This window comes from Rhamphochromis longiceps, linkage group LG5 (genome assembly GCF_057381845.1).
Source record: "Rhamphochromis longiceps isolate RC_006_pf linkage group LG5, R_longiceps_female_GT1.1, whole genome shotgun sequence".
NCBI lineage: Eukaryota > Metazoa > Chordata > Actinopteri > Cichliformes > Cichlidae > Rhamphochromis > Rhamphochromis longiceps.
In genome coordinates this window covers 5426043-5447848 of record NC_140561.1, presented here as the reverse complement: position 1 = coordinate 5447848, position 21806 = coordinate 5426043, and the positions used below count along the sequence as shown (strand labels likewise).

Genomic DNA, 21806 nt, shown 5'->3' with positions numbered 1-21806 from the left:
AACCCCCAGCTAAAACAGAAGACGACTGGACGGGCCCCTCGGACCCTCCAGCAGAGGTGGACGGCTGAAACAGTTCTCTTGAACTGCCAGCGGAGACAGACAGTGGCATGGGAGCCGCGGAGTGCTGGCTTGGCTCTTTAGAGCTTCCAGCAGGAACTGATGCAGGACCAGTGTAGCTGAATGGATAGTTGCACTAATTGCTGAGCTTCCGGCTGGGCAGCTGACTGAAACAGAAGTTGTAGTGGTGGTCGTGATGATGGTTGTTGAACTTGCGACTGAGCAGGCAACAGACTCTCAGCAGCTCTCCTCCGGGGAACAGGAACAGGTACGGGTACTGGGCTTGGCTAAACACCAGCCATCCCCTCCCAAGGAACAGATACGGGTACAAGGACAAGCTGGGCTCTGGCTGCCTTTAGCCTGGGAGCCAGTGTGGGTGCAGGAGCTAGCTGGGCCTCTGCTGCTTCCACCCGAGGAACCGAAATGGGTGCAGGAGTCGGCAGGGGCACGGTTGCGCTCACCCGGGGAGCCGGAGGAGGCATTGGCAGAGACTGGGCGCCTGCCATCCCTACCCAAGGAGCGGGTACGGGTGCAGGGATGAACGGAGCCTCAGTTAGCCTGGGAACTGAAGCAGGGACCAGCTGGACCTCAACCACCCCCACTCGAGGAGCTGGTATGGGTGCAAGGGAAAAAGCCAGGCCCAAGCTGCCCTGGGAACAGGAACGGGAGACGGAGAGCAGATCATAGAAGCAGTAACAGTTATGGGAAAAACTAGGTTTATGGTTTTTGGAAACAGACTTATGGCAGGCTATTTTTAAGTCGTCCAGGTAAGCATTAGCAGTGTTAGGAAAGGTGAGTTCAGGAGCATTCACAGGCACTGGAGAATTCACACAAGCAGTGTATGAATAAACTGGGTGTGAAGCAGTCTTACAAAATGCAGCCTGGGAAGTTACACCCACAGTTTCCAGGACTACTGGCTGAAAAGCATGGCGCACAGAGTTATACAGACAACATCGAGGGAACTCGAAACTTTAACTTGAGCAACCAACTCTGCAGTGCTCAAACCAAGTTCCTTTGCCAGCTTGTTAACAGCAGATGACACCTTGTTGGTCTTAACCTGGACAGTCACAGAATGCACAGACTTGAAGAGTTCACAACAAGCAACACAAACAGTCTTTGAATAGACATACTCTGGGCTTGTGATTTTTAACTCAGGAGAGGTTATGGAAACATGAGGTTTTTCACAGGCAGCCTCAGAATGAACTGGCTGGTGAGCCGCGTAACACATGGGTGAAGTAACACCAACAACAGTGTCATGAGGTGTAGTCTGAACAGCACAGATGGAATTTCGCTGGAAAATTCAACTGTCCATGTTTAGTTCAGCAGTTGGAGAAATTGTCTTTAGAGCAGCATCTTTAATATCCTGAGTGAGTCTACTTTTGTCCAAATCAAAACATTTCCTAACTGACTCACACGTTACCTGCATCAGAAATCACGCTATTGTTTTGTATCACTGAAGCTAACCTTGTACCATTAATTAATCCAGAAACAGGTGGCTCAGGAATTACATCCAGAAACCCCACGCTCAGTTACAGAACAAAAATCTTCTTTCAACTCTGGTGAAATAAGATCATCTGACTCCTGAATTATCTCAAACTTGGAAGAACCAAAGAATGGATCATTAGAATGCTCAGAGTCAGCCATCTTAGGATCATCAGTTTCTACTGTTACCAATTTGAAGTTAACAGTCACAGAGTTAACTGACTCTGGATTTACTGGCTCTGAGCTTAGAATTCCTGGCTTGGAAGAAGCTGGGTGAAAACTGTCCTGTTCACTCACCACGTCCGGCCGTTTGGAGCAGGAACTGGACTCCGGCTACGGTGAGGGGCAGCGATGATGACCACATTCCTGCCAAACATGAGGCAGGTGACGGGTGGTCGGAAGCAGACGTGAGGGAGGAAGGAATCTGATGCTGCGACTGCAGTTGTTGCAGCGGTACTGAAGAGAGCTCCGTCCGCTGCGGCGGCGTGAGAGGGCTTGCTCGCTGTGACTGAGGCGGTGTGGATGGGGAGATGAGGGTGAATTGGGCCAGCTCCCGGGCTTTGACGGCCTCCTTAGCCTGGGTCAGCGAACGGCTGAACTCCAAGGCTATAGAGAGCTGGCGCAGGTGAGGATTTTTGTCAAATATGGCTTCTATTGCACTCAGCCCGACTGAGAATGTTCGCAAATCTGAGGCGTGGCTAATGCGACTCATCAGTCCGATGATGCAAGCAAGATCCACCTCTCCCTCGAGGTGAGCAGAGTCCGCTGGATCCATGTTATGGTCGCGTCGTTCAGTCAGGGCTCTGGGTGCGGGCAGGCGGAGGTGAGGATCCAAATGCAGGACTTGTGGAGACAGGATTTCAAAAACCGCAGCTTTATTGCTGGTAATGAACAAAACAAACAGAACAATGAACACTGAGAACCGGAAACACACAGGCAGGATCTGAGGGTACCACACGACACTGAGCAAAGGCAAACACAGGGCTAATATACACAGGGGAGTAATCAGGGAATGGAAAACAGGAGGGAGACACAGCTGGGAGAGATTAGGGCTAACGAGACAGGGGGAGCGAAGCTGGACACACTGACATAATTCATAATCCTTCAAAATAAAACAGGAAACAAAACACAAAGACGCAGACTAAGAAACACGGGCAGCGGAGATGGGGGAGGGTCTGTGCTGGCGGACGTTGGTTACTGGTCTGGTAGCCTGGCTGCCCCTGGGTGGGTCCGGGACGGGCGTGGAGGCTTGGGGGTGCTCCGCCCCCGGTCTGGGGTGCTGGCTGGGCCTTGGGGGCTTGGGTCCTGGCTGTTGTGTCGCCGGAGCTGAGGGCGGGTGGGTGCGGGGGGCTCAGCTCCAGTGCAGGGGACCTCTGGTGCATCAGCCCAAGTAGGGGGCTCTCTAACTGGTGGGGAGGTTGTTATATGTTTGCAGGTGGTCTCTCTACAGGAGCTCACTCTGCAGGTGGGGGAGAGATATAGGAGAGGTGGAGAATGAACTCAACCTGGGTGTCTATTGTCTTGTGTAGTTTGGGAGATGATGGGGTGGGTGCAGTTTTCTCTTGGGTGGAGTCGGGAGGGCTGCCCCGGACTCTGTGGGGCTGGGCGGTGCTGCTGCTGCCGGCCCCGGTCCGGATGGGCTTGGGCCCCCTTGCCCTGGTGGGTTCCAGAGTGTGGGGGTGCCTACTGGGGTCAGCGGGGGAGCTGGCCGCAGGGAGGGGCCGCTTGCCCCTCCCTTTCTTCCCTCCCCATCCTCAGCTGCCTCCCTATTCCCGCTCTACCACACCCACCCACACATGCAGGGCTTGGGGTGCAGGTATGTCACCAGGGTGCAGGGGAGGCACTCCCCCTCTGTCCCCTTCTGGCCGCCTGTGCCTCAATTTTATTCTGCAACCTAGACATCCACATTACTCACACTCTCACATAACACATACATATAGGGCCTTGGGGGTGGGCACGTTTTACAGCATCCAGAGGAGGGTCGGTGTACTCCAACCCACCTCTGGCGCTGGTGCCCTACCCTCAATTTTAAATGCATTTAGACACTAAGGGTTTTCAGGAAGAGTCGTGCTGTTCTCTGAGAGGAAGCTAGTACCATGCTCTCCTGAGTTTTAAATGCACTTTAGAACAGCACACAGCAACACTACATATGAGCGGGCGTAGTGAGGTTTGAGGTCTTCACTCACCCCGGTTCTGTTAGCCGTCAGGGCTGGGGGGCTGGGAGGAGGTGCTGGCCGTCAGATTGGGGTCTGGGATGCGGGGCCTCCCTGCTACTGCAGATAAGGAGGTGGTCCGCTTGCCTCCACCCCAGAGAGAAGGGTTACATCTCCTGGGTCTAGGTGCAGCTTGCCCCTCTGGGGGCGGGGGTACCTGGACCTGGGATATAGAGTATGTTTGGGGAGTGCGACTGTCTGTGCAGTGTCTATTTGTGTCTGTCTACACGTTGGGTGAGTGCCGAGTATTTGGTTGTGTATATGGGGTGGGAATGCACGTCTGTGTCCGCGTGCGCCTGTTCGTCTGTGTCTATATGTCAGGTTGGGTCTTAGACTCAACCTCTCTGGGTACATCTCAGGCCCTCTAAAGTACGGAGGCCTATCTCCCCTCACCACACTCCCTGCCAGTGGCTGATGCCCTCAGACGTTGGTGTGTTGGTGGTCCTTGTCGACTGGGGCTGGGCGCTCATGTATGTACCGGCTCACTCCTGGTGGCCGATTTGCGGGGCCTGGCGCCTGTGGCCCGGCTGGGCCCCTTCCGGGGGGTGCGGTGCCCTCAGGCCTCTGGGCCTGAAGCTCGGTCCTCTCTGGCACAGCTGGCTGCCGGCAGAGCCCGCGGGCACGCCACTGCAACCCCCTCTGGCCTCTGCTCCGTAGCTGCTGGGTGACCTCTCCTTTGGGGCTCTACTCAGCTCTTCCCAAGAGGGTGGCACGGTTCCCCCCCTTTGGTGGTCCTCCTCGGGTCCTTGTACTCTGGGGCCTCTGGATGTCTGGGGCCTGGATCTCCTCCATACCTGCTTCATGCCCTGGGGGACGGGGCTGTGGCTCCCCACACTCCCTAGCAGATCATTACATGGAGAAACCTTTGGAATACAAGCATGCTGATCCACACAGGTGTGCACACAGGTGTACACAGACGCGGACTACACCTTTCTTGGCTGCTGCCTCAAAGCACATTGTGCGCTGTCTATCTTGGGTGCTGCACAATACCGTTTAATATTTAGTATCTACTGTTATCTACTGCTAGCTAGTTTATTGTGATGGTGCTGTTTTTATTATGTTGCTCTTTTATTGTTTGCTTTCTCTTCTGTTTTTTTTTATCCATACAGGTGATCCAGGTGTTTTGTTTGTTTTTCTTTCTTTCTTCCCCACTTTCTCACCGTCTCTTCTCCCCTCTGTTTTTCTTTCTCTCCCTCTCTTTCTTTCATTCTTTCTCCCTGTCCTATCCCCCAGTCATGTCTGTCCCGTTTGTAGCAGCTGAAAATAAAATAAATACATAATTATAATAAAGGTCAATGTGGCGGAGGCGGGGCCCCGGGCGCGGCTGCAGGGGAGGAGTGGTGCAGTGGGCTCAACGGGGCGGTACGGGAGACGCCGGTAAGAACAGCTGATGGTGATTATGGACTGACGATGGTTTTCCCTCCCCTGTTTTATGGTGAAACGGAGAGCGGTGGCGGGATGAAAAAAACGACACACGTCAGCTGGGAACGAGCTATCAGTCTATGTGAAAAGCATAAACCTGTGAAACGTGTGAATAAATGTGGAACTTGGCAATAACAACCTGCGTGTGCGTGTACCTGTGCCTCGTATATTCCACAGTCAATCAAATGGACCAATATGGCAAGGCCATGATGATCCACTTGGTAAAATAAATCCGCTTGGCATCTTTCTTGGCCTTAAGACAACAATTCTGATGGCTAAAGATCCAAACGGGACAAAAAAAAAAAAAAAAGAAACACGGGCAGAACTAAACCTAAACCAGAATAAGCTGGTTAAATAATGCTAATCATCATCATCATCATCATCATCGCCTGACAATAGATCAAGAAAATAACCATCCATCCATCCATCCATCTTCATCCGCTTTATCCGGGGCCGGGTCGCGGGGGCAGCAGCCTAAGCAAAGAGGCCCAGACCTCCCTCTCCCCAGCCACCTCCTCCAGCTTATCCGGGGGAATACCAAGGCGTTCCCAGGCCAGCCGAGAGATATAATCTCTCCAGCGTGTCCTGGGTCTGCCCCGGGGCCTCCTCCCGGTGGGACATGCCTGGAACACCTCACCCAGGAGGCGCCCAGGGGCGCAACTTCTCTGTTTAAAGCAGAATAGATAAAGTTAGACCTGAATGTTCCTGCAGGTTTTGTTTTTCTGCTCCATTCACAGAGAGAATTAAATGAAGTTAAACGAGTACACCGCTCTCTCTTTCTCTCTTCATTTCATCTATGTGTCAGTAATAATTTGAATAAGCTAAGAATTCTTTCATACATTTGCGTGTGCCCACTTGTAATAAATAAAACCAGTAGCATGAAAGACAGTAAGGCCCGGTCCAAATGAGTCTGGTTCATGAAAAATAGGAATCCTGGCACCTGGCTAGAAGCAGAAGGTAAGCTACCTTTCAAAACCTCAGTTAGCCATGAGCACACGACTTGTGTGTTCGGAATCACACTTGGAGCAGTATTCCAAATCATCTGCACTTTGGAAGCTCGAGACAGTTTTGAAAAGTTAGAATTGGGTGCCCCATGCCTAGTTTCAGGTCTTATTAAACACAACATGTAGGTTAATTTTTAAATTACCGTTTTTAACAAAGTGAGAAAATGGACTAAACCAGGACATGCTCACTGGCTGTGCTCCCGTGTGTTCTGTACACATGTTTCTGTATGCTCAGCATGCAACATGAAGTACCTCAGGAACCACATTTCCTGTTAGACGGGAAATAATCATACAATAGGCAGCTCATACTAATCCCTGCCCATGTGCTTTGAACACATTGCCTCCTGCACATCTGCACAATCCATCTCCAGCTTATGGAAACTGTAGACTCTGCTGGTCAAATTCTAAATAAACAAGCAAACAAACATGACTGGACTAGATCAGTGATGTCAGCAATGAGGTTGGCAAAGTGGAAGTGGTTGGTTTCCTAGCAAAATATGAAGAAATGGGGAGTGGCTCAATACTGTTGCACAGTAATGCAGGGATCGGAGGGATACAGAGAGAACGTCTCCTTCTTGGCTTTATCTCAACATCGTCATGTGTAACATAGTGACCTCACCAGAAGAAGGTTCACTCTGAAACACATCAAGAAAAATGTTTCCCCACTCATGTTCTCATCTGCAGTCTACCTGTTGTTGTGTTTCTGTGAAGGTTTGGCAGCTGCACCAGGTATTCATCAGGATATCCTCTTCACAGAGTCGAGAACACATCTGTTGGCCATCACACTTACAACTGTGCGGTTGCTTAGCAAGTGCGTCATTGTAAGACTTCCTCGTAACTACCAGTAAGACAAGTTTCAAACAAAGCTTGCACAAACACTCATTGTTCACATTTAATCTTTTTAACAAATACATTTTGTGTTCCTCTGAGATAAATGACACATATCATTCAGTTGCCTCATTTACTGCTTATGACTTTCATCATAAAGTGGAAAGATACAAAATACTCATTTGTCATGTTCAGTAACCAGGCAGTTTTTCCAGACTGTAAAACCAGAACTCAGCCCTGCTTGTATGCATCCTTTTTTATCCTTGTCATGGGTTCATATGCACAATGCCAATAAATTACACCTAGTGGTTCTTCAGCTAGCTCTACTAAGGACTGCAGACTGTGGTGTCTATGGTCTAGTTCATGGTTATTTTCTGGCTAGCAGAGGACAGTTAGAGTAAGACATCAGATGTCTCTGTTAATTCATCAGTATTCAGTGGAAGGTCTGTGCATGCTGCTTTCTTTTATACTATTTATTGTAGAAAGACTACTCCAGGTACTAAACATTGGGAGCACCAATGGTTGTCTAAATTTAGGATGACTTGATTGCAGTGCCTTCTATATTTCAAGATCAGGTCACTGTCCCACGAGACTTTCTGTCTGGCACAGTTGTTGCCACCCAGAGTGTCGTTTTTCAGCATGCTTAGAACAATGGCAGTATTGAAATGACAAGGAAGCGCAGGAAGACAAATGCCAAATGGTGTTATTTAGAGTGCTTTATCCTGTCCATAGTCTACAGGCTGCTTTGCAACCCACCTCCAACTAACTCTGCTTTTTGCTACATCCCTTTATCACTAATGCCTGCTCTGCTCTGTGCTGGGGTCTTGTACGATTCTTCTCACCTCTGGCTTTTCATTCATGGCCCAAGAACAGTGTTACTGCCAAATAACAGAGCAGGCTGTTCCTGCTATCCCTGCTAATTAAAATACACTAAACTTGGGTTAAGCCAAAATAAATATACCAACACTGCCAGGTGTATGTCACCACTGGTTCAGTACGGTTAGAAGGAACAGCTAAACGAGTCACCAGAAATATACAAAGAATATAGAAAAAGCATTAAAATATATTTGTATCTTTTTATTGACTTGCAGGAACAAGATGAAATTTACCTCTGCCTTACACTTCCCATAATGCTTTGGGGGTATACTTATAAAGTAAGGCGTTGAAGTCACAGATTTAGATGTACGACAGGAAACTTGGAAAAGAATCCGTCCTGAATTTTCATCTCAGTTTCAGTTTCACAATTAGTATATTTACCTGGATGTGTGTGTTTGCAGAAATAGCACCGTTCTCTCCTGAAGTAATAAACACAGCAATACACAGCAAAAAAAACAACAATACATGACTGATTCTTTTCACTTTTATTTGTAAATGCATCTTGGATAGAACAAAGGAAAAATATATAATATATCCATATGTACTGAAATGTTATGTACACATTTAGGGTTGAAAGCTATAAATCATCAGAATAGTCTCTGTGTGTTTCCTGGATGCAGCGATGTGCGCGCCTGTATATTTACATACATTCATAGGATGCGATAAAACGCCTGTGCTGACACAAGCATTAAAAATTCAAAATTGAATAAAAGGAATGATGTACAATGTTGTGTACCCCTGCATGTTGTCACTATACAGACATGAATTATACATGGACGGCATAGTCGCACCCCTACGGGCTGTTGTACACACAGCAAATAATGTTCGAGAGAAATAAAAACATTCAAAAATTTGGGGACGTTGCCACCACATTCTCCAGCTCATGGCAGGTCAGCACCATGGTGTGTGGGAATTCATTCATCCCCTCAAGGTAAGATACTCGCTGGCTGAGGTGGAAGGCCGTCAGGGCGTTTCGAGTAACAGATAAAGCAGAGTCGAGGCAGAAATTGTGTCATCAGCAAAGTAATAGATCAGGTAAAACTAGCAGATGTAGGCAACAATTTTAGTTCAGGGCCCTGTTGTGAACAGTCAAACAGCACATTGCAATGAGAAGCTTGATTTCCAGAACAATGTCACGCTCCAACAATGATTTTGTTTTTGTTACAGTAAGGCTTAAACTATGATACAAACAGAAGACCAGGAAGCAGGTAGACATGACTTGGCTTAAAATTCAACAAATAACATTTAACACTGATCAGAAGGCCAGTTTTAACAATCACTGTGCACTTAACCTTTGAGTTTGTCACTTTTTAGCTCTCCTCTTTACATCAGTTTACAAAGTTCCTGTAAAAAGTAAGAGGAGTCCTGATAGCTTATCATGTTTTATTCCTTTTGTTATGCAATCAGTAGTTCATGTCCACGTCAGTAAAACAGTTCCCTCATTGTGTTTCAGACACAAGCTGAATAGAAAGTTATCCACAGTTATTAGTCAATTAACAATGGTGCAAGGCAGCAAAAACAACAGGACAAAACCTTGAGAGAAAGCGCTCTGGACCCAAGGAAAAGTAACTACGACTCGGGTAGTAGCTGATGAGGATCCAAGTGAGTTTCACTTCTGAAACATTGCATAAATTTAACATGTCTGAGACATTAGCAGCTTTCAGGAAAATAAATGGCAGCTCCTGTATCCAGTTAGAATGGAAATGCAAGGCTATTACCAAACGTATCACATAATCCAGACTAAACCGAAATAAGCTTATCTTATTTTCTTCTCAGGCAGGTGATAAGAACAGTGCACAACCGACCAAAGCACCGACATCAACCTTCAGCTGATTACAGACAGGATGGTAAGCGTGTTGGTTTCTTACAATAACAATCCCAGACCACTCTAACGCCAACTGAGGTTTGCTTCAACTCACATGTTCCAGATGACTTGCTGATGACACGACAAAAAAAAGGGGGGGAAAGAATTTTAAAAAGTACTGATATAGTACGAGGGTGTTCCAAGGATTCCCAGTGATCCCAGTAATCTCAGCAGGTGGAGCATCAGTTTGCTGAGCGGACTGTCCGACTGCTTCGAGGAAAACGGTGGACTTTGATGTGTTTTGACAGATGGTCACTGCGGGCGAATTTCTTCTCACATACAGGACACTGGTAGGGCTTAACCCCCGAATGGGACCGCCGGTGACGCGACAGCTCATCTGAACGTGAGAACCTGAAAGAAGAACAGAAATGTTTCAGAATTCAACAAAGGCAAACTGAGAGAGGTGGCGGTGCGTGCACAGGTCACAAATCTGGTGACCTTAGACTTCACTTTTCTTAACTGTCTGGAAATGTCTTGAACAATTTTGCACTAGTTTGCTTTACAGGTGTGGCTGTTTCCTACAAAATTAGATTGTGTGCAGTGAACTTGCATGTATATACGTGCACTATCATGTGAGTGCAGGGTGTATAAAAGGAGATCAGTAAAGTAACACCATATATATTTTGTGACAATAAATAACAGAACAGAAATCAGCTTCCTTCTCAGTAAGTTCCTCATCCCATGAACAGATTTCAACACAGTCTTGGACAGCAGCTGGCAGCCTTATTCTACTCTGCAGCCTCAGAAAACTGCTCTCCACCTGCTGCGGGTTATGATTAAGACCATGAGACAGCTGAATAAGACTGAGGACCAACCTGACAAACCTGCCTCGATTGGTTTTCCAGTGAGCTCCAGTGGGAGCTGACTCTTAACCCTCTCAAGGCAGGCGTTGCCGATTTGCAACAGTTAAAAACTAACAACTTGATTACCGCACATACTTTTTTATGAGGTTTTTTTACTCAGAAGTACCACTGCAGGACTTGGTTGTGCATTAGCAACAAAAAGCTTTATTTGAGCCTGAGAGGGTTGAAACACAATGAGTGAAGGGATTGTTCAGCTCTAAATGAATGGGCCCGTTGTCTTTGACAGTTAAAAAAAAAACAATAAATCACAAAATATGTTTGTTGTCAAAAGACCAGGACAGTCTGTCCAGGTCTGTGTATGGGTTTGTTTCAGCCGCGTGTGGTTTCAGGGAAATCCTGCCTCGCTTTTGTCAACCTAGTTGCATAATTCACCCAGACCTGTTGTTCTCTTTTTGATGGAACTCGGTATGCTTGGCAGCTCTGAACAAAAAGAAACACTTGCAAGGCACACAACATAAATATATCTGAATGAGCATGGATATTTCAAGGCACGAAATTTAAAAACGATATATAACGCCCTTGTCTCTTACCTTGTACTTCTGGAAACTACCTAAGTTAGAAACTTGTTTTTGCCAATCCCAAGATTTTTACTGCAACTGCATCATTATCTGGTCACAAGCAAGAATGCTTCAAATGCTGATGCTTCAACTCATTTCCTTCTTACTCATTTGGACAAACAGAAACTTGGCTGGAGTCACGAGGATGACAGCTCCAGGGTTTCTTCCCAGCACCCTAGTTCTCTGAAACTGACTGTCCCCAGCTGGGCTCTGCCTCCCAGATGTTACTCTGGTGACTTGACAGCATGATGAATTGGTACACTTGTGCCCTATAATTAAGGAGCAATATTTAAAAAGCTAGACTAAAATGCAATCTACCCTCTATGCTTGGCAGGCACAAGAAGCTTAGAGCTTAAAAATGATGCTGCACACATGTAAGTTAGATTGCATGCAACACCTGACAGCAGTTTAAGAAACTGGACCCTGCCAATGAAACCCTTCCAAGCCCAACCACAGCATCTAGCCAGTTAAAAACTCTTTGAAACAAGTAGATAAAGTCCACACTGTGACTTATGTAATTGACTAGTTACTGAGCAGAAGTGTCTGCCGAGTCCCCGACAGAGACCAGCAGACTCACAGCAAAACTCAAACTCTATGTGTAGGATAGACGGTGTGTAGATACTTATCTTCTCTGTAATGTTCAAACTTTTTTGTTTTTTGCCATCGTTATATCTGGAGTTTAGTTTATGAATTAAGTGTGCTCAATCAAATATACTGTGCCACTCATATTGTACATGACCAAAGTTTTAAATGGGTATAAATAATCTTAGTGGACAAAAAGCTAGAATACACACTTTGTTTAGCTTTCTACACTTGGATCTGTAGGATCTCACTGACATATCCCTAAAAATTTACTCTCAGGAAAACAGCTATGGCACAGAAGGCCCAAGCACCTGCTGTTTGTTCGGAGCAGCCAATCAGTTGTCTTAAAAGGAATGACAGGTGCAGTCATGCAAAGTTATTCTAGCAGTGACAAAGAATAAAAACATAAAGATGAATATAACCAATCCGAACCTCTAAACCACGACTAACCACGTGCCTGACACAGAAATAAAAATGGTTTTCAAAGTTGAACACACTGACTACTGTACCAGCTCAAAATCAGATATTCCAACAAGACAAAGTTAAGGTTAGGGTTATAAATATCAGCATTGCCTCATAATTTCACAATCAAGGCACGAGTAATCCCTAGTGTAGTGGCAGACAGTGTCTTCATCGCAGGGCTGGTTGTGTGGATGATATTTGATACATGAACAGAGCCCAAAGTCTGAATCTAATTTTATCATATAATATCCTTCAATAAACCACGTGCACCCAAATCTGATCAGCAAACAGTTTTACATGGCGTGCATAGATGAAACACTATCGCTCTGACATTCCAACATCTGGTTCGGATCTGTTGCTCTGTGAGAGAGCATCAGAGAAACAGTGACAGGATTTCTAATGTTGTGTCCATTTTTTTTTGCCTGCAATGAACTTTGGTTTTATTTCAGCTTGTAGTTACTCTTCTTTAGAGCAAATAACATCTATATTTGTCATACTTGAACTAAACTGCAGTAGAAAGAAATAAAAGATTGGGTTAAGACATTTGTGAGAAAGGGAAACAATTAAAAGCAGCCCTCTACAGTCTGTTTCCTTCTAACCTTGAATTAGAGGGCTGCACAGTATCCAGCCAAGTGTTTATCCAACTATGTTCCTCCAGCACTGACTCAAATTGAAAAGAACACAAATAATTTTGGGAAAAATCATTCTATTGTCTAACTCAGCCAGAAAACAGACACCTGGATCCTTCTCGTAAAGAGAATTTCTGTATTATGTCTTCGTTTCTGGCCCAGTGTTAGGAATCAGTATTTTAATGCCAAACCCATGCCTGGCACACACTGTACTGAACAGCTGTGTCTGTGGCTGACCTAACCTTTTGGAGCCTTGTGTTGTTAATCAGGTTCCAGATCACTAGTGAAAACTTTCTTTTATTTTGAATCAAATCTCACAGCTAACTTTACCACAAAAACCCTACTCAGCCAATGAGATAAAGATTATGCACTGCTTGTCTGACGTCATTTGTTTTGAGGCATATTCATGAATGTAATTATTGAATGCAGGGATGAACAGAGGCATGTTAAGATGACATCACGACCTACTAATAACTCACCTTACCTCCTTAACTCCACCAGGTCTCTAGCGATCCTTTTAAGAGAGTTAGGGTTGGGTGCATTTTAGCTACACTAGTAGTAGTTTAAGAAACCAGCAGATGTTACCTTTGAAGTCTCTCGTATGCAATTTGGTTTCACAGTTTTTGCGTTACAAAAACAGGGTGAACCTTATCTGAATTCTTTACACTGTAAACGTAGTTATATCTAGAGTGACCGTGTTATACACTGTACTGCATTCATTTGTTCTTTTAACCGTTCTCCCTGTTCCTCCTAGTCCATATGAGGAACCCTGCCTGATACCCGCTCTTCCCTTTCATGCAGTGTGCAGCCTGGACGTTCCTAACCCACAGTCATGGTAACTATTCAACACTTTGTCTTTGTTCACTTCCTCACTGCTGCTCCCTTCAAGTGACTGTGTGCAAAACTCGTTTTTTCTCCCACCGTCTTGACAACAGTTAAGCTAACAATATAAGCAACATGTTTTTCCCGTTTTTCTCTTAAAATCTTAGTCTTTGCGTCTCGGCTCAATCAGCAGCTACTTTAATAATTTTCCCAACCTGCCCCCCTCACCCTTTGGGAGGCCCCCTCATTTATCCCAACACATACAGTGGGTTTCACACACACTGGTTTTCTCTTTTTTTCTCTGAAACACACACACACACAAACACACACACACACTTTCATCCTAACTAGATCCTGCCTTTTGTGTACAGACAAGAGCCCTTTGTTAGCTGGGACACACTGCCTGGATTACTACTGCACAAATTTCTGCAGCTCATGTATCAGGACACAGCAGTCCCGCTGTAGGGTACATGCCTGGTGGCATGTTGCCAGGTTGGGAATACCACAATACAAAGCTTTTAGGAGATATTATTTATTGCCTGCTACCTGCATGCTTTGAGTTTGTGAGTGACTGCATGTTATCTCCTGAAAGACTGGTTCTTGTACGTCAAATTATGTAAAAACACACTGGTTGGAGTATTTTTTATTTACTGTTCATTCTTTTCAAAGGCAAAAGACGCTATGACCAAATTTGAAGAGGCTCTGCTTCTGACCTGTCCAAATATTTTACCCAGTTTTTGTTTATCGTTGCCGGCTGTAAGTTCAGTCTAGCGTCAGTGTTCTACATGGTCAACATGCTTTTTAAATCTTTTCCTGGGAAGTCCTTACTGGAAAAGATATTTTGGATTTGTAAAAATTACATATTTGAAAACATGTCATCTAATTCAAACACATTTTAACAAATCCAAAGTGCAGATTTTCAATTCAGTCCAAAGTCAATATGACATCAACCTGATCTGACAGAAATATGTGAAATGACCACAACTTCTTTTATGTGTTGTTATTATATGGCTACACCACAGAAACTGTTCCACTGGAGTGTTACTTGGGACTACACTGTGGTGAGTACAGCACTCTTGCATTGAGGCAAAAACACTCTGAGTTTATGTGTGTATGTTCTCTTTGTCTGTGTGGCTTTTGTCCAGGAAATCGTAGTCCCACAATACAAAGACACACATATTGGGTTAACTGGTGACTCTAAATTGGCTGTAGTTGTGGCTACATGGTACATAAAGAGCTTAACCCTCTGAGATCTGAGTCATCATTAGTGGCAACTTCCACTTCCAATACTTTTCTAAAAATATTAAAAAGTCAGTTTTGCCGACGGGCGGGCGGGCGGACGGACGGACGGACGGACGGACGGACGGACGGACGGACGGACGGACGGACGGACGGACGGACGGACGGACGGACGGACGGACAGACAGACAGACAGACAGACAGACAGACAGACAGATAGATAGATAGATAGATAGATAGATAGATAGATAGATAGATAGATAGATAGATAGATAGATAGATAGATAGATAGATAGATAGATAGATAGATAGATAGATAGATAGATAGATAGATAGGCAAGAATATGTTATTCACTATCAACGTTTAAAGAAAAGCTTTTCAAGATAGTGGCAGAACTATTTTTTTTAAGTTAAAACATGTCTGTTTTCCATCCGTTCTGGGTCCTTTTTGGAGCTACTGATTAAAAAGTACAAAAGTTCATTTTACTCATGGGACATAAAGTCAGTGTTGTACTCTTCACTAGCTTAAGGTCAGCCTGAACATCCCACCTGATGTCCTCAGGAAACAGGCCAGCTTAGCTCTGCCAACTCTGAACAGGAGTCAAACTCCATCACATTCACACAAACAGACTTCCACGTTAATAAAAGCAAAAAGACACTTTACTTTAATTAGCAAAGTAATTGCCTACTGATGAAGACATCCACCTTCTTCCTCTGCCATTAAACACAGCAGGTTCTAAATTAACTCTTGCTGTTTTATACTGAAAAAACACAAACACACACACACACACACACTCATGCTGCCCCAGCAACTGCACAGCTGTCAGGTCTCAACAGGAGGCATCCATGTTGTGACCATGTGACTCCAGTCCACATGCACTGTGACAGATTTAGTTTACATCCACAGAAAAAAAGACACCATGGTTATTCTTACCCAACTTGGATATCTCTGTGGTGCCACCACCTCACATCACTCCAATTAGCACTTGCTAGACTGCAAGGCAGCTACTAACAGCTCTTCAGCTTAATGGGTTAGTGAAAAGGAAAAAACCACAGGATGGCATCTTTTGCTTTACTGTTACAAACTGAATTAGATTGAATGTGAAATGTAACATAATCTACTTTTTAAGAAATGCCCCTTTTAATTTTTGTCTAAACCTAAAACACTAATATTAGATTGTGGATTTTGGGGGTTTAAGTTACTTGGACTCTGCACCACACATGATGAACAGGGATATGTCCGACTGACAAAAAATTACTGCAGCTAGGCCAGTAATGAAATCATGCAGATGCCTGCTACAGCCTGCTGTTATTGCTGTGTTAACAAACAAACCTTTACACAGGTTACACTTAATCACTCGTATATATGAGTCAATCTTTGAATCTAGTCTGCTAAGAAAACATACTAAACATACTATGTTATATGTAAGAGCATTCGGTTCCTCGGTACCCACCTCCATCCGCAGCCCTGCCAGTTGCAGGCAAAAGGCTTCTCCCCTGTGTGCCTCCTCAGGTGGGCCTTCAGGTGGCTGCTCTTGGTGTACATCTTGGTGCAGCCAGGAAAAGAGCATTTGTGCATTTTGATGAGATCCGCCACTGTGTTCTTCTGGAATTTTTGTCCGCCAACAAGGATTCCTGATGCCTGGCTAGTAGAGCTGTCCCCGAGCCCAAGAGGTTTGGCTGCAATTGGGACTGGAGCGATTCGTACAAACTTTGAGGAGACGTTAAGGCTGGGGGAGGGCAGGATGTGGGGCACAAGGGCAAAAGTTTGACCTTGGATGTTGACCAGTAGCTGTGCAATTTTGATGTCTGAGGCTGGGGCAGGCTGTGGGGGATGGGCTGCTGGAGTAAGTGGTGGCACTGTAGGCTCCTGCTTGATCTGTATAGGCTGGATTTGCAGAATGACCGGCATTCCATTACCATTTGTGTCGCTGTCTGAAGATGAAGGTTTGTTAGTGGATTCTTTCTTGGCCCCTGTGCTGGACTCCTGTGTGGGGTTAATTCTTGTGGTTTTGGTGTCACTAGACGCAACAGCCACCAGACCTGCAGTGCCGACAGTGGGAACAGTTTGGTCAGAATACTTTGCCTCTGGCTCTACTTTAGGCTCAGGGGAGGCCTCTACGCACCACTCCAGGCCAACTTCTAGACCAAAAGACTCCTGCGTTACTCCCAACTCTGGGCAATCCTCTCGGATCTCCTGTTTCATTGTCACCACGTCCATGTTCTCCTCCAGGAATTCTTCTATCTCTTCCAGCGTGGGCTGGAAACACCCTACAAGCTGTTCTTTTAGCTCACCATGGGTCCAGGTGAAGAAGTCAAAATTTTCCTCCTTTACTTGCTCACGTTTGAACGGCTCTTCTTTCCGTGAATCCCACAGAAAAGTGGATAATGGCATAGGATCCACGGATTCTGTGGTAACGCTGTTGGCACTCCCTAAGGAGGCCTGAGACAGCAGGTGGTCCAGCATACTGTCCTGACTTTCAGCACTAGAGCTGCTACCATAGCTGGAGCTCAGCACCTGGGAGTCTGGGCTGGAGCAGGAACGAGGACTGGATGAGTCGCTCAGGTCCTCCTCCGAAAATGGTGACGGCATAACCTGGTAGGAGCCCAAGTCCTTGACCATGTCAGATTGCTGGCAGGCCACTGGAGCACCGCTGTAAAGAAGAAAAGTGTCTTCACTCACAAAGGAGTTATCTACCATCCCTGGATACTGCCAAACCACTGTCTCTTTCTGGACTCAGAGTCTGTGTTTAGGGATGACTTGCAAGAGAATTATTCCTTCTGCTGGTGGAGAAGACCAAATATACCCAGGTCACAAAGGTCACACTTCTCACGGATGAGATACCAAAAACACCTGGTGTTAGCGCTGGAGAAAGACGCTCGCAATCCAAGGTCTCCGGACAGGAAACAGTATGTCTAAAAGAATAAACAGAGATGATGACAAGTCGGTTAATCTCCATGCCACAAGCAGCTGCTGCACATTTGACAAAGCCTGAAAGCATACCATTATATATAAACAAACAAAAACTGCAAACAAATATATGCATACACAGTGTGTCCATGTCTTCATTGTTAAAGAAGTCCCTAAACTGTATCAATGCTGCATAATTGTGTTACCTTCTTAAAATGATTCATTTTATTAGGTTTGAGTGCAGAAACAACAAGTGCATGAAAAACACTCAGGGTCATTTTTGACTCTGAAAGAGTTCTGATGAGTTCATAAACTCATAAGCCATTTTTTTTAGTTCTGCTAATTTCTTTGGGTTTGTTTGGTTTCTTTTGAAAAGATGAATTGATAAAAAGTAATGTTGGAGGGCTTAACTACTAAGTTAGTGTTCTCCCTGTGTTGTCTCGGTACTTGTACATTGGCTATAACCATTTTAAAACACCCATATTTTGTCAATAATCCACATACACTAATAGAGGAGCCCAATTTTCTATGCCAGTGTGCAAGCGTTAAAGGATGTTACATATTATTAGCCCGGTTTATTTTTCTACCACACAAAATTTGTGTAAATGTAAATGATCCCTGCAGTTCATCAAAAATTGCAGCTGGATTTGAAGTAGTGTGCTATGACCTTTGATAGCAATACTGTACTTACAACATTTGTTTCAAAATCTGTTTTAAAAAAAGTGTCAATCTCAGCCAACTTTGGAGGCCCTGATCTTTTAATGTTTAAACTAGTCACAAAGGTTTGGACTTTATCTGCCTGAATCTCTGCTTCAATATCTTTCGTGTAATTCACACAATCACAGGGTTTTTATTTTTCCCAATTTAAGGCTTTTCCCATTTTAAACATGTAAATATTTGAATTTTTAAACATTGCTTAAGTTCGGGTTCTTTTATGTCTAACCATCGCTATGCTGTTTACAGGAACAAATCTCAAGTTTTAGATACACTCTCATGATATCTTAACAGAGCTATGGTTCAATGACATACCTTAACTGAGGCTGGTTTCTGTATCTGTATCTGATCTATGTTTACAAGTCAGCTGGCTGTACTTTCTTTACATGTGTCCAGATCAGAGTGATAGTATGCAGTATGAGTTCACATTATCATAGTTTTACAATGTGTTAGTGTAGTCTTCATAAATAGGCTATTTTCCTGGAACGAGGAGCGTCGGTCATACTCTCTTCCCCTCTCCCTGCCTCCACTATTTGCCCTCCCTTTTTAGGGGCCCCTGTATGGTCTGAATGAACGAGGATGAACCCGGACCAGCGAGAGAGAGAGAGAGGGAGGGAGAGAGAGAGAGAACATTATCCTGAAACGCCGCAGGGGGCAGCCAGGAGCAGCGTGGGTTCCTCCTCTGAATGCGTAAATCACCTGTTCGGCGTGTTTACGGGACGATAAAGGATCAGTAAATCAGTCACAGCGCAAAAGCATTCTTTTAGATTTAAGTTGTTGCATTTATATTCACAAAATGTTGTCGCCTTACATGCAACATTTCAAGGCTATATTTTGTAATCATATGTTAAAATTGTAATTATGGCTGATGGTTTTTTCTCCTTATTTGTACTTGCTTAATAATTATATCGGCATGTGTAACCATTAACTCTTCCACGCCATCGGGTTTCAGACAGCAGTGACTCTCAGGCGCAGCTGAAAATGGGACAGCAAAACTCATTCAGATTCCATTCACTTACACTCTGGTGTCAAACTGATTAAACTGTGAACCCTGAAAGTCCTCCGTATACATATGTGTGCTTTGTTTTTCCCGAGTGTCCCTCTCTGCGGCGCATTACGCATGAGTAGGCACGCGTCTCCGCTCTCAACGTAAACATGTTTTCATCCTGCCTGCTGCTGCAGCATATGGCACGGAAGGGAAACGCGTCCTGCACGCTCTGAGAGACCTGGGGGAAAAGAAAGAGAGAAAAACTCCGATCTTACCTCGATCGTGCAACCAGAATATAATCCCAGAGCAAAATACGCGAGGAGGATGTGTTTTATCCGTTGCATTCGACGAGCCACAGTTTGCCCTTGAGGTTCTCCATGCAGCAGCAGCAGCAGCAGAGGAAGAGTTCAGACTGGACTGAGTACTGACTGAGTTGTACTATGGAGCCGTCACATGACTGCCAGGGTACCTTACAGCCTCAGCGTAGTGAGAAACGAGAGGATGTCGCTGAAGGCTCGTCCCCGCTCTGTAGTCTCATTGGTTGGTTTTTGCAGGGATGGAGGCGGGTTGTCCGGTCTGTCACTCCGTTGATCTGCTGCGTGGAATAACATGTGGGACTGTTGTTCAGGCAGGGAGCAGAGTGGTACCTTGTCATGATGAATAACTACTGGAGGGTCGGCATTCAGGGATCCAAGATGGAGGCGTAATGCGCCTTACAACCTTTGATTGGCTGAAATGGATTTTACTTTAAAAAATAATCTTTATTTATTAAGAAGGACAGGAGATCAGTTTCATTAGGCCAGTTCTAGTGGAACTGATGTGAAAAGTTTTGAGATAACTGCAAGATAATTGCATTTTCAAATTAATTTCTAAGTTGACTTAGTATTTCTCAATAAGGTCGATCAAATGGTAAATGGCCTGTATTTGTATAGCGCTTTACACATCCAGTCATCCACCCATTCACACACAGGTGATGGCAAGCTACATTGTAGCCACAGCCACCCTGGGGCGCACTGACAGAAGCGAGGCTGCCGGACACTGGCGCCACTGGGCCACCGGGCCCTCTGACCACCAGCAGGCAGCGGGTGAAGTGTCTTGCCCAAGGACACAACGACCGAGACTGTTGGAAGCCAGGGCTCGAACCGGCAACCTTCTGATTACAAGACGAACTCCCAACTCTTGAGTCTGACAAATAATGTATCGAGTGCTTTGAGTACTCCGGGAGAGTACCATTTACCACCCAACACAAAATGATCCTTAAACATAACATGTACAGTCTGTCGCTGGACTGTGGGAGGAAACAGGGTAACCAGAAGAAGGACCAGAGGGAGAACAAGAAAAATCCCAGCCAGGCTTCAGACCAGAAAGGAGGCCAACCACTGCACCATCCATGGGTTTTATTGCAATTGCTACATCAATAGTGTAAAAAAAAAAAAATACAACTTGTGCTACTTTAAATAAAGGATGTCAGTACTTTTTCACTACACAGCATAAGTCAAAGGACTGTCTCAGGATTTAAAAACAAAACAGAAACCTTTTCTACAACATACCCAAGTGTCTTCTAAACTTATAAAACAACTAATGTTGTTGCTTTTCTGGTAAAGTTGGACTGTAATCTCCTGCTCAATAAAACCTTGTCTTAGTTTGTAGAATAACATTTTTAACTTCTTGAGTAGTTTAAACTTATAAATTTAAACTTATTTTAATATTTATATTCAACATGTGGGTCAACTTTGCCACAATTTTCAGTTCAAAACAGTAAACTGATCTAGAAATGGAGACACCTTTAAATAAGGTAAAATGTCCAGTGCTTCCTAGCTTGGTCTATGTTATCATTTTTGCTTCTCTCTTTTTTCAGACAGAGCTTTGTAGGAAAATACACGACCAGAACTGATGATGGCTAATGCAACAGCAAATTATGTCTTTAAAGCTCTATTGTGTAACACTTGCTCAGTCTGCGATGGACCAAAATACAATGTTAAATTGTTTTTATTGATCCTCAGCCCACCTTGTAATACCTCCTGACCAGATTCCAAGCTAATCTTATAACACCACGACTGAATTTGCCACAGTTGTTACCTACAACTCATTAAATGTTTTACATTTTTTTAAAGACTCTGCATATTGCTTATTGAAATAGAATGCCACCAAAGTAACGACAAAATAATGTTAAAATAATATTACAAATATTACAAAATCTAAAATCAGCAAGCCTTTGTTATACAGTTCACTTACTCCCTGCCTTCCCCTCAGATCCCACATTGTCTCCAGTGAAGTGTAAAGTAAAGAGCTT

The 21806-nt window shown here is 44.8% G+C and overlaps 2 protein-coding genes across 2 annotated transcripts in view; one reads left to right on the top strand and one right to left on the bottom strand.

The window, feature by feature from the left end:
- Positions 1-4579: 4579 nt before the first annotated feature.
- Positions 4580-21806, top strand: part of LOC146669067 (uncharacterized) — a 576742-nt gene continuing 559515 nt past the window's right edge. Inside the window, exon 1 of the mRNA XM_085405515.1 lies at positions 4580-4646. The gene's annotated coding sequence lies outside the window, so the exon portion shown is untranslated. The remainder of the gene's footprint in view (positions 4647-21806) is intronic.
- On the bottom strand, positions 8362-20006 carry klf15 (Kruppel like factor 15). The gene is made up of 3 exons (XM_085405513.1): positions 19789-20006; positions 16355-17816; positions 8362-10097 (listed from the first exon to the last, which is right to left on the bottom strand). The coding sequence occupies exons 2-3, from the start codon at positions 17599-17601 to the stop codon at positions 9929-9931; spliced, it is 1416 nt and encodes a 471-aa protein (XP_085261639.1). The 5' UTR covers positions 17602-17816; positions 19789-20006; the 3' UTR covers positions 8362-9928.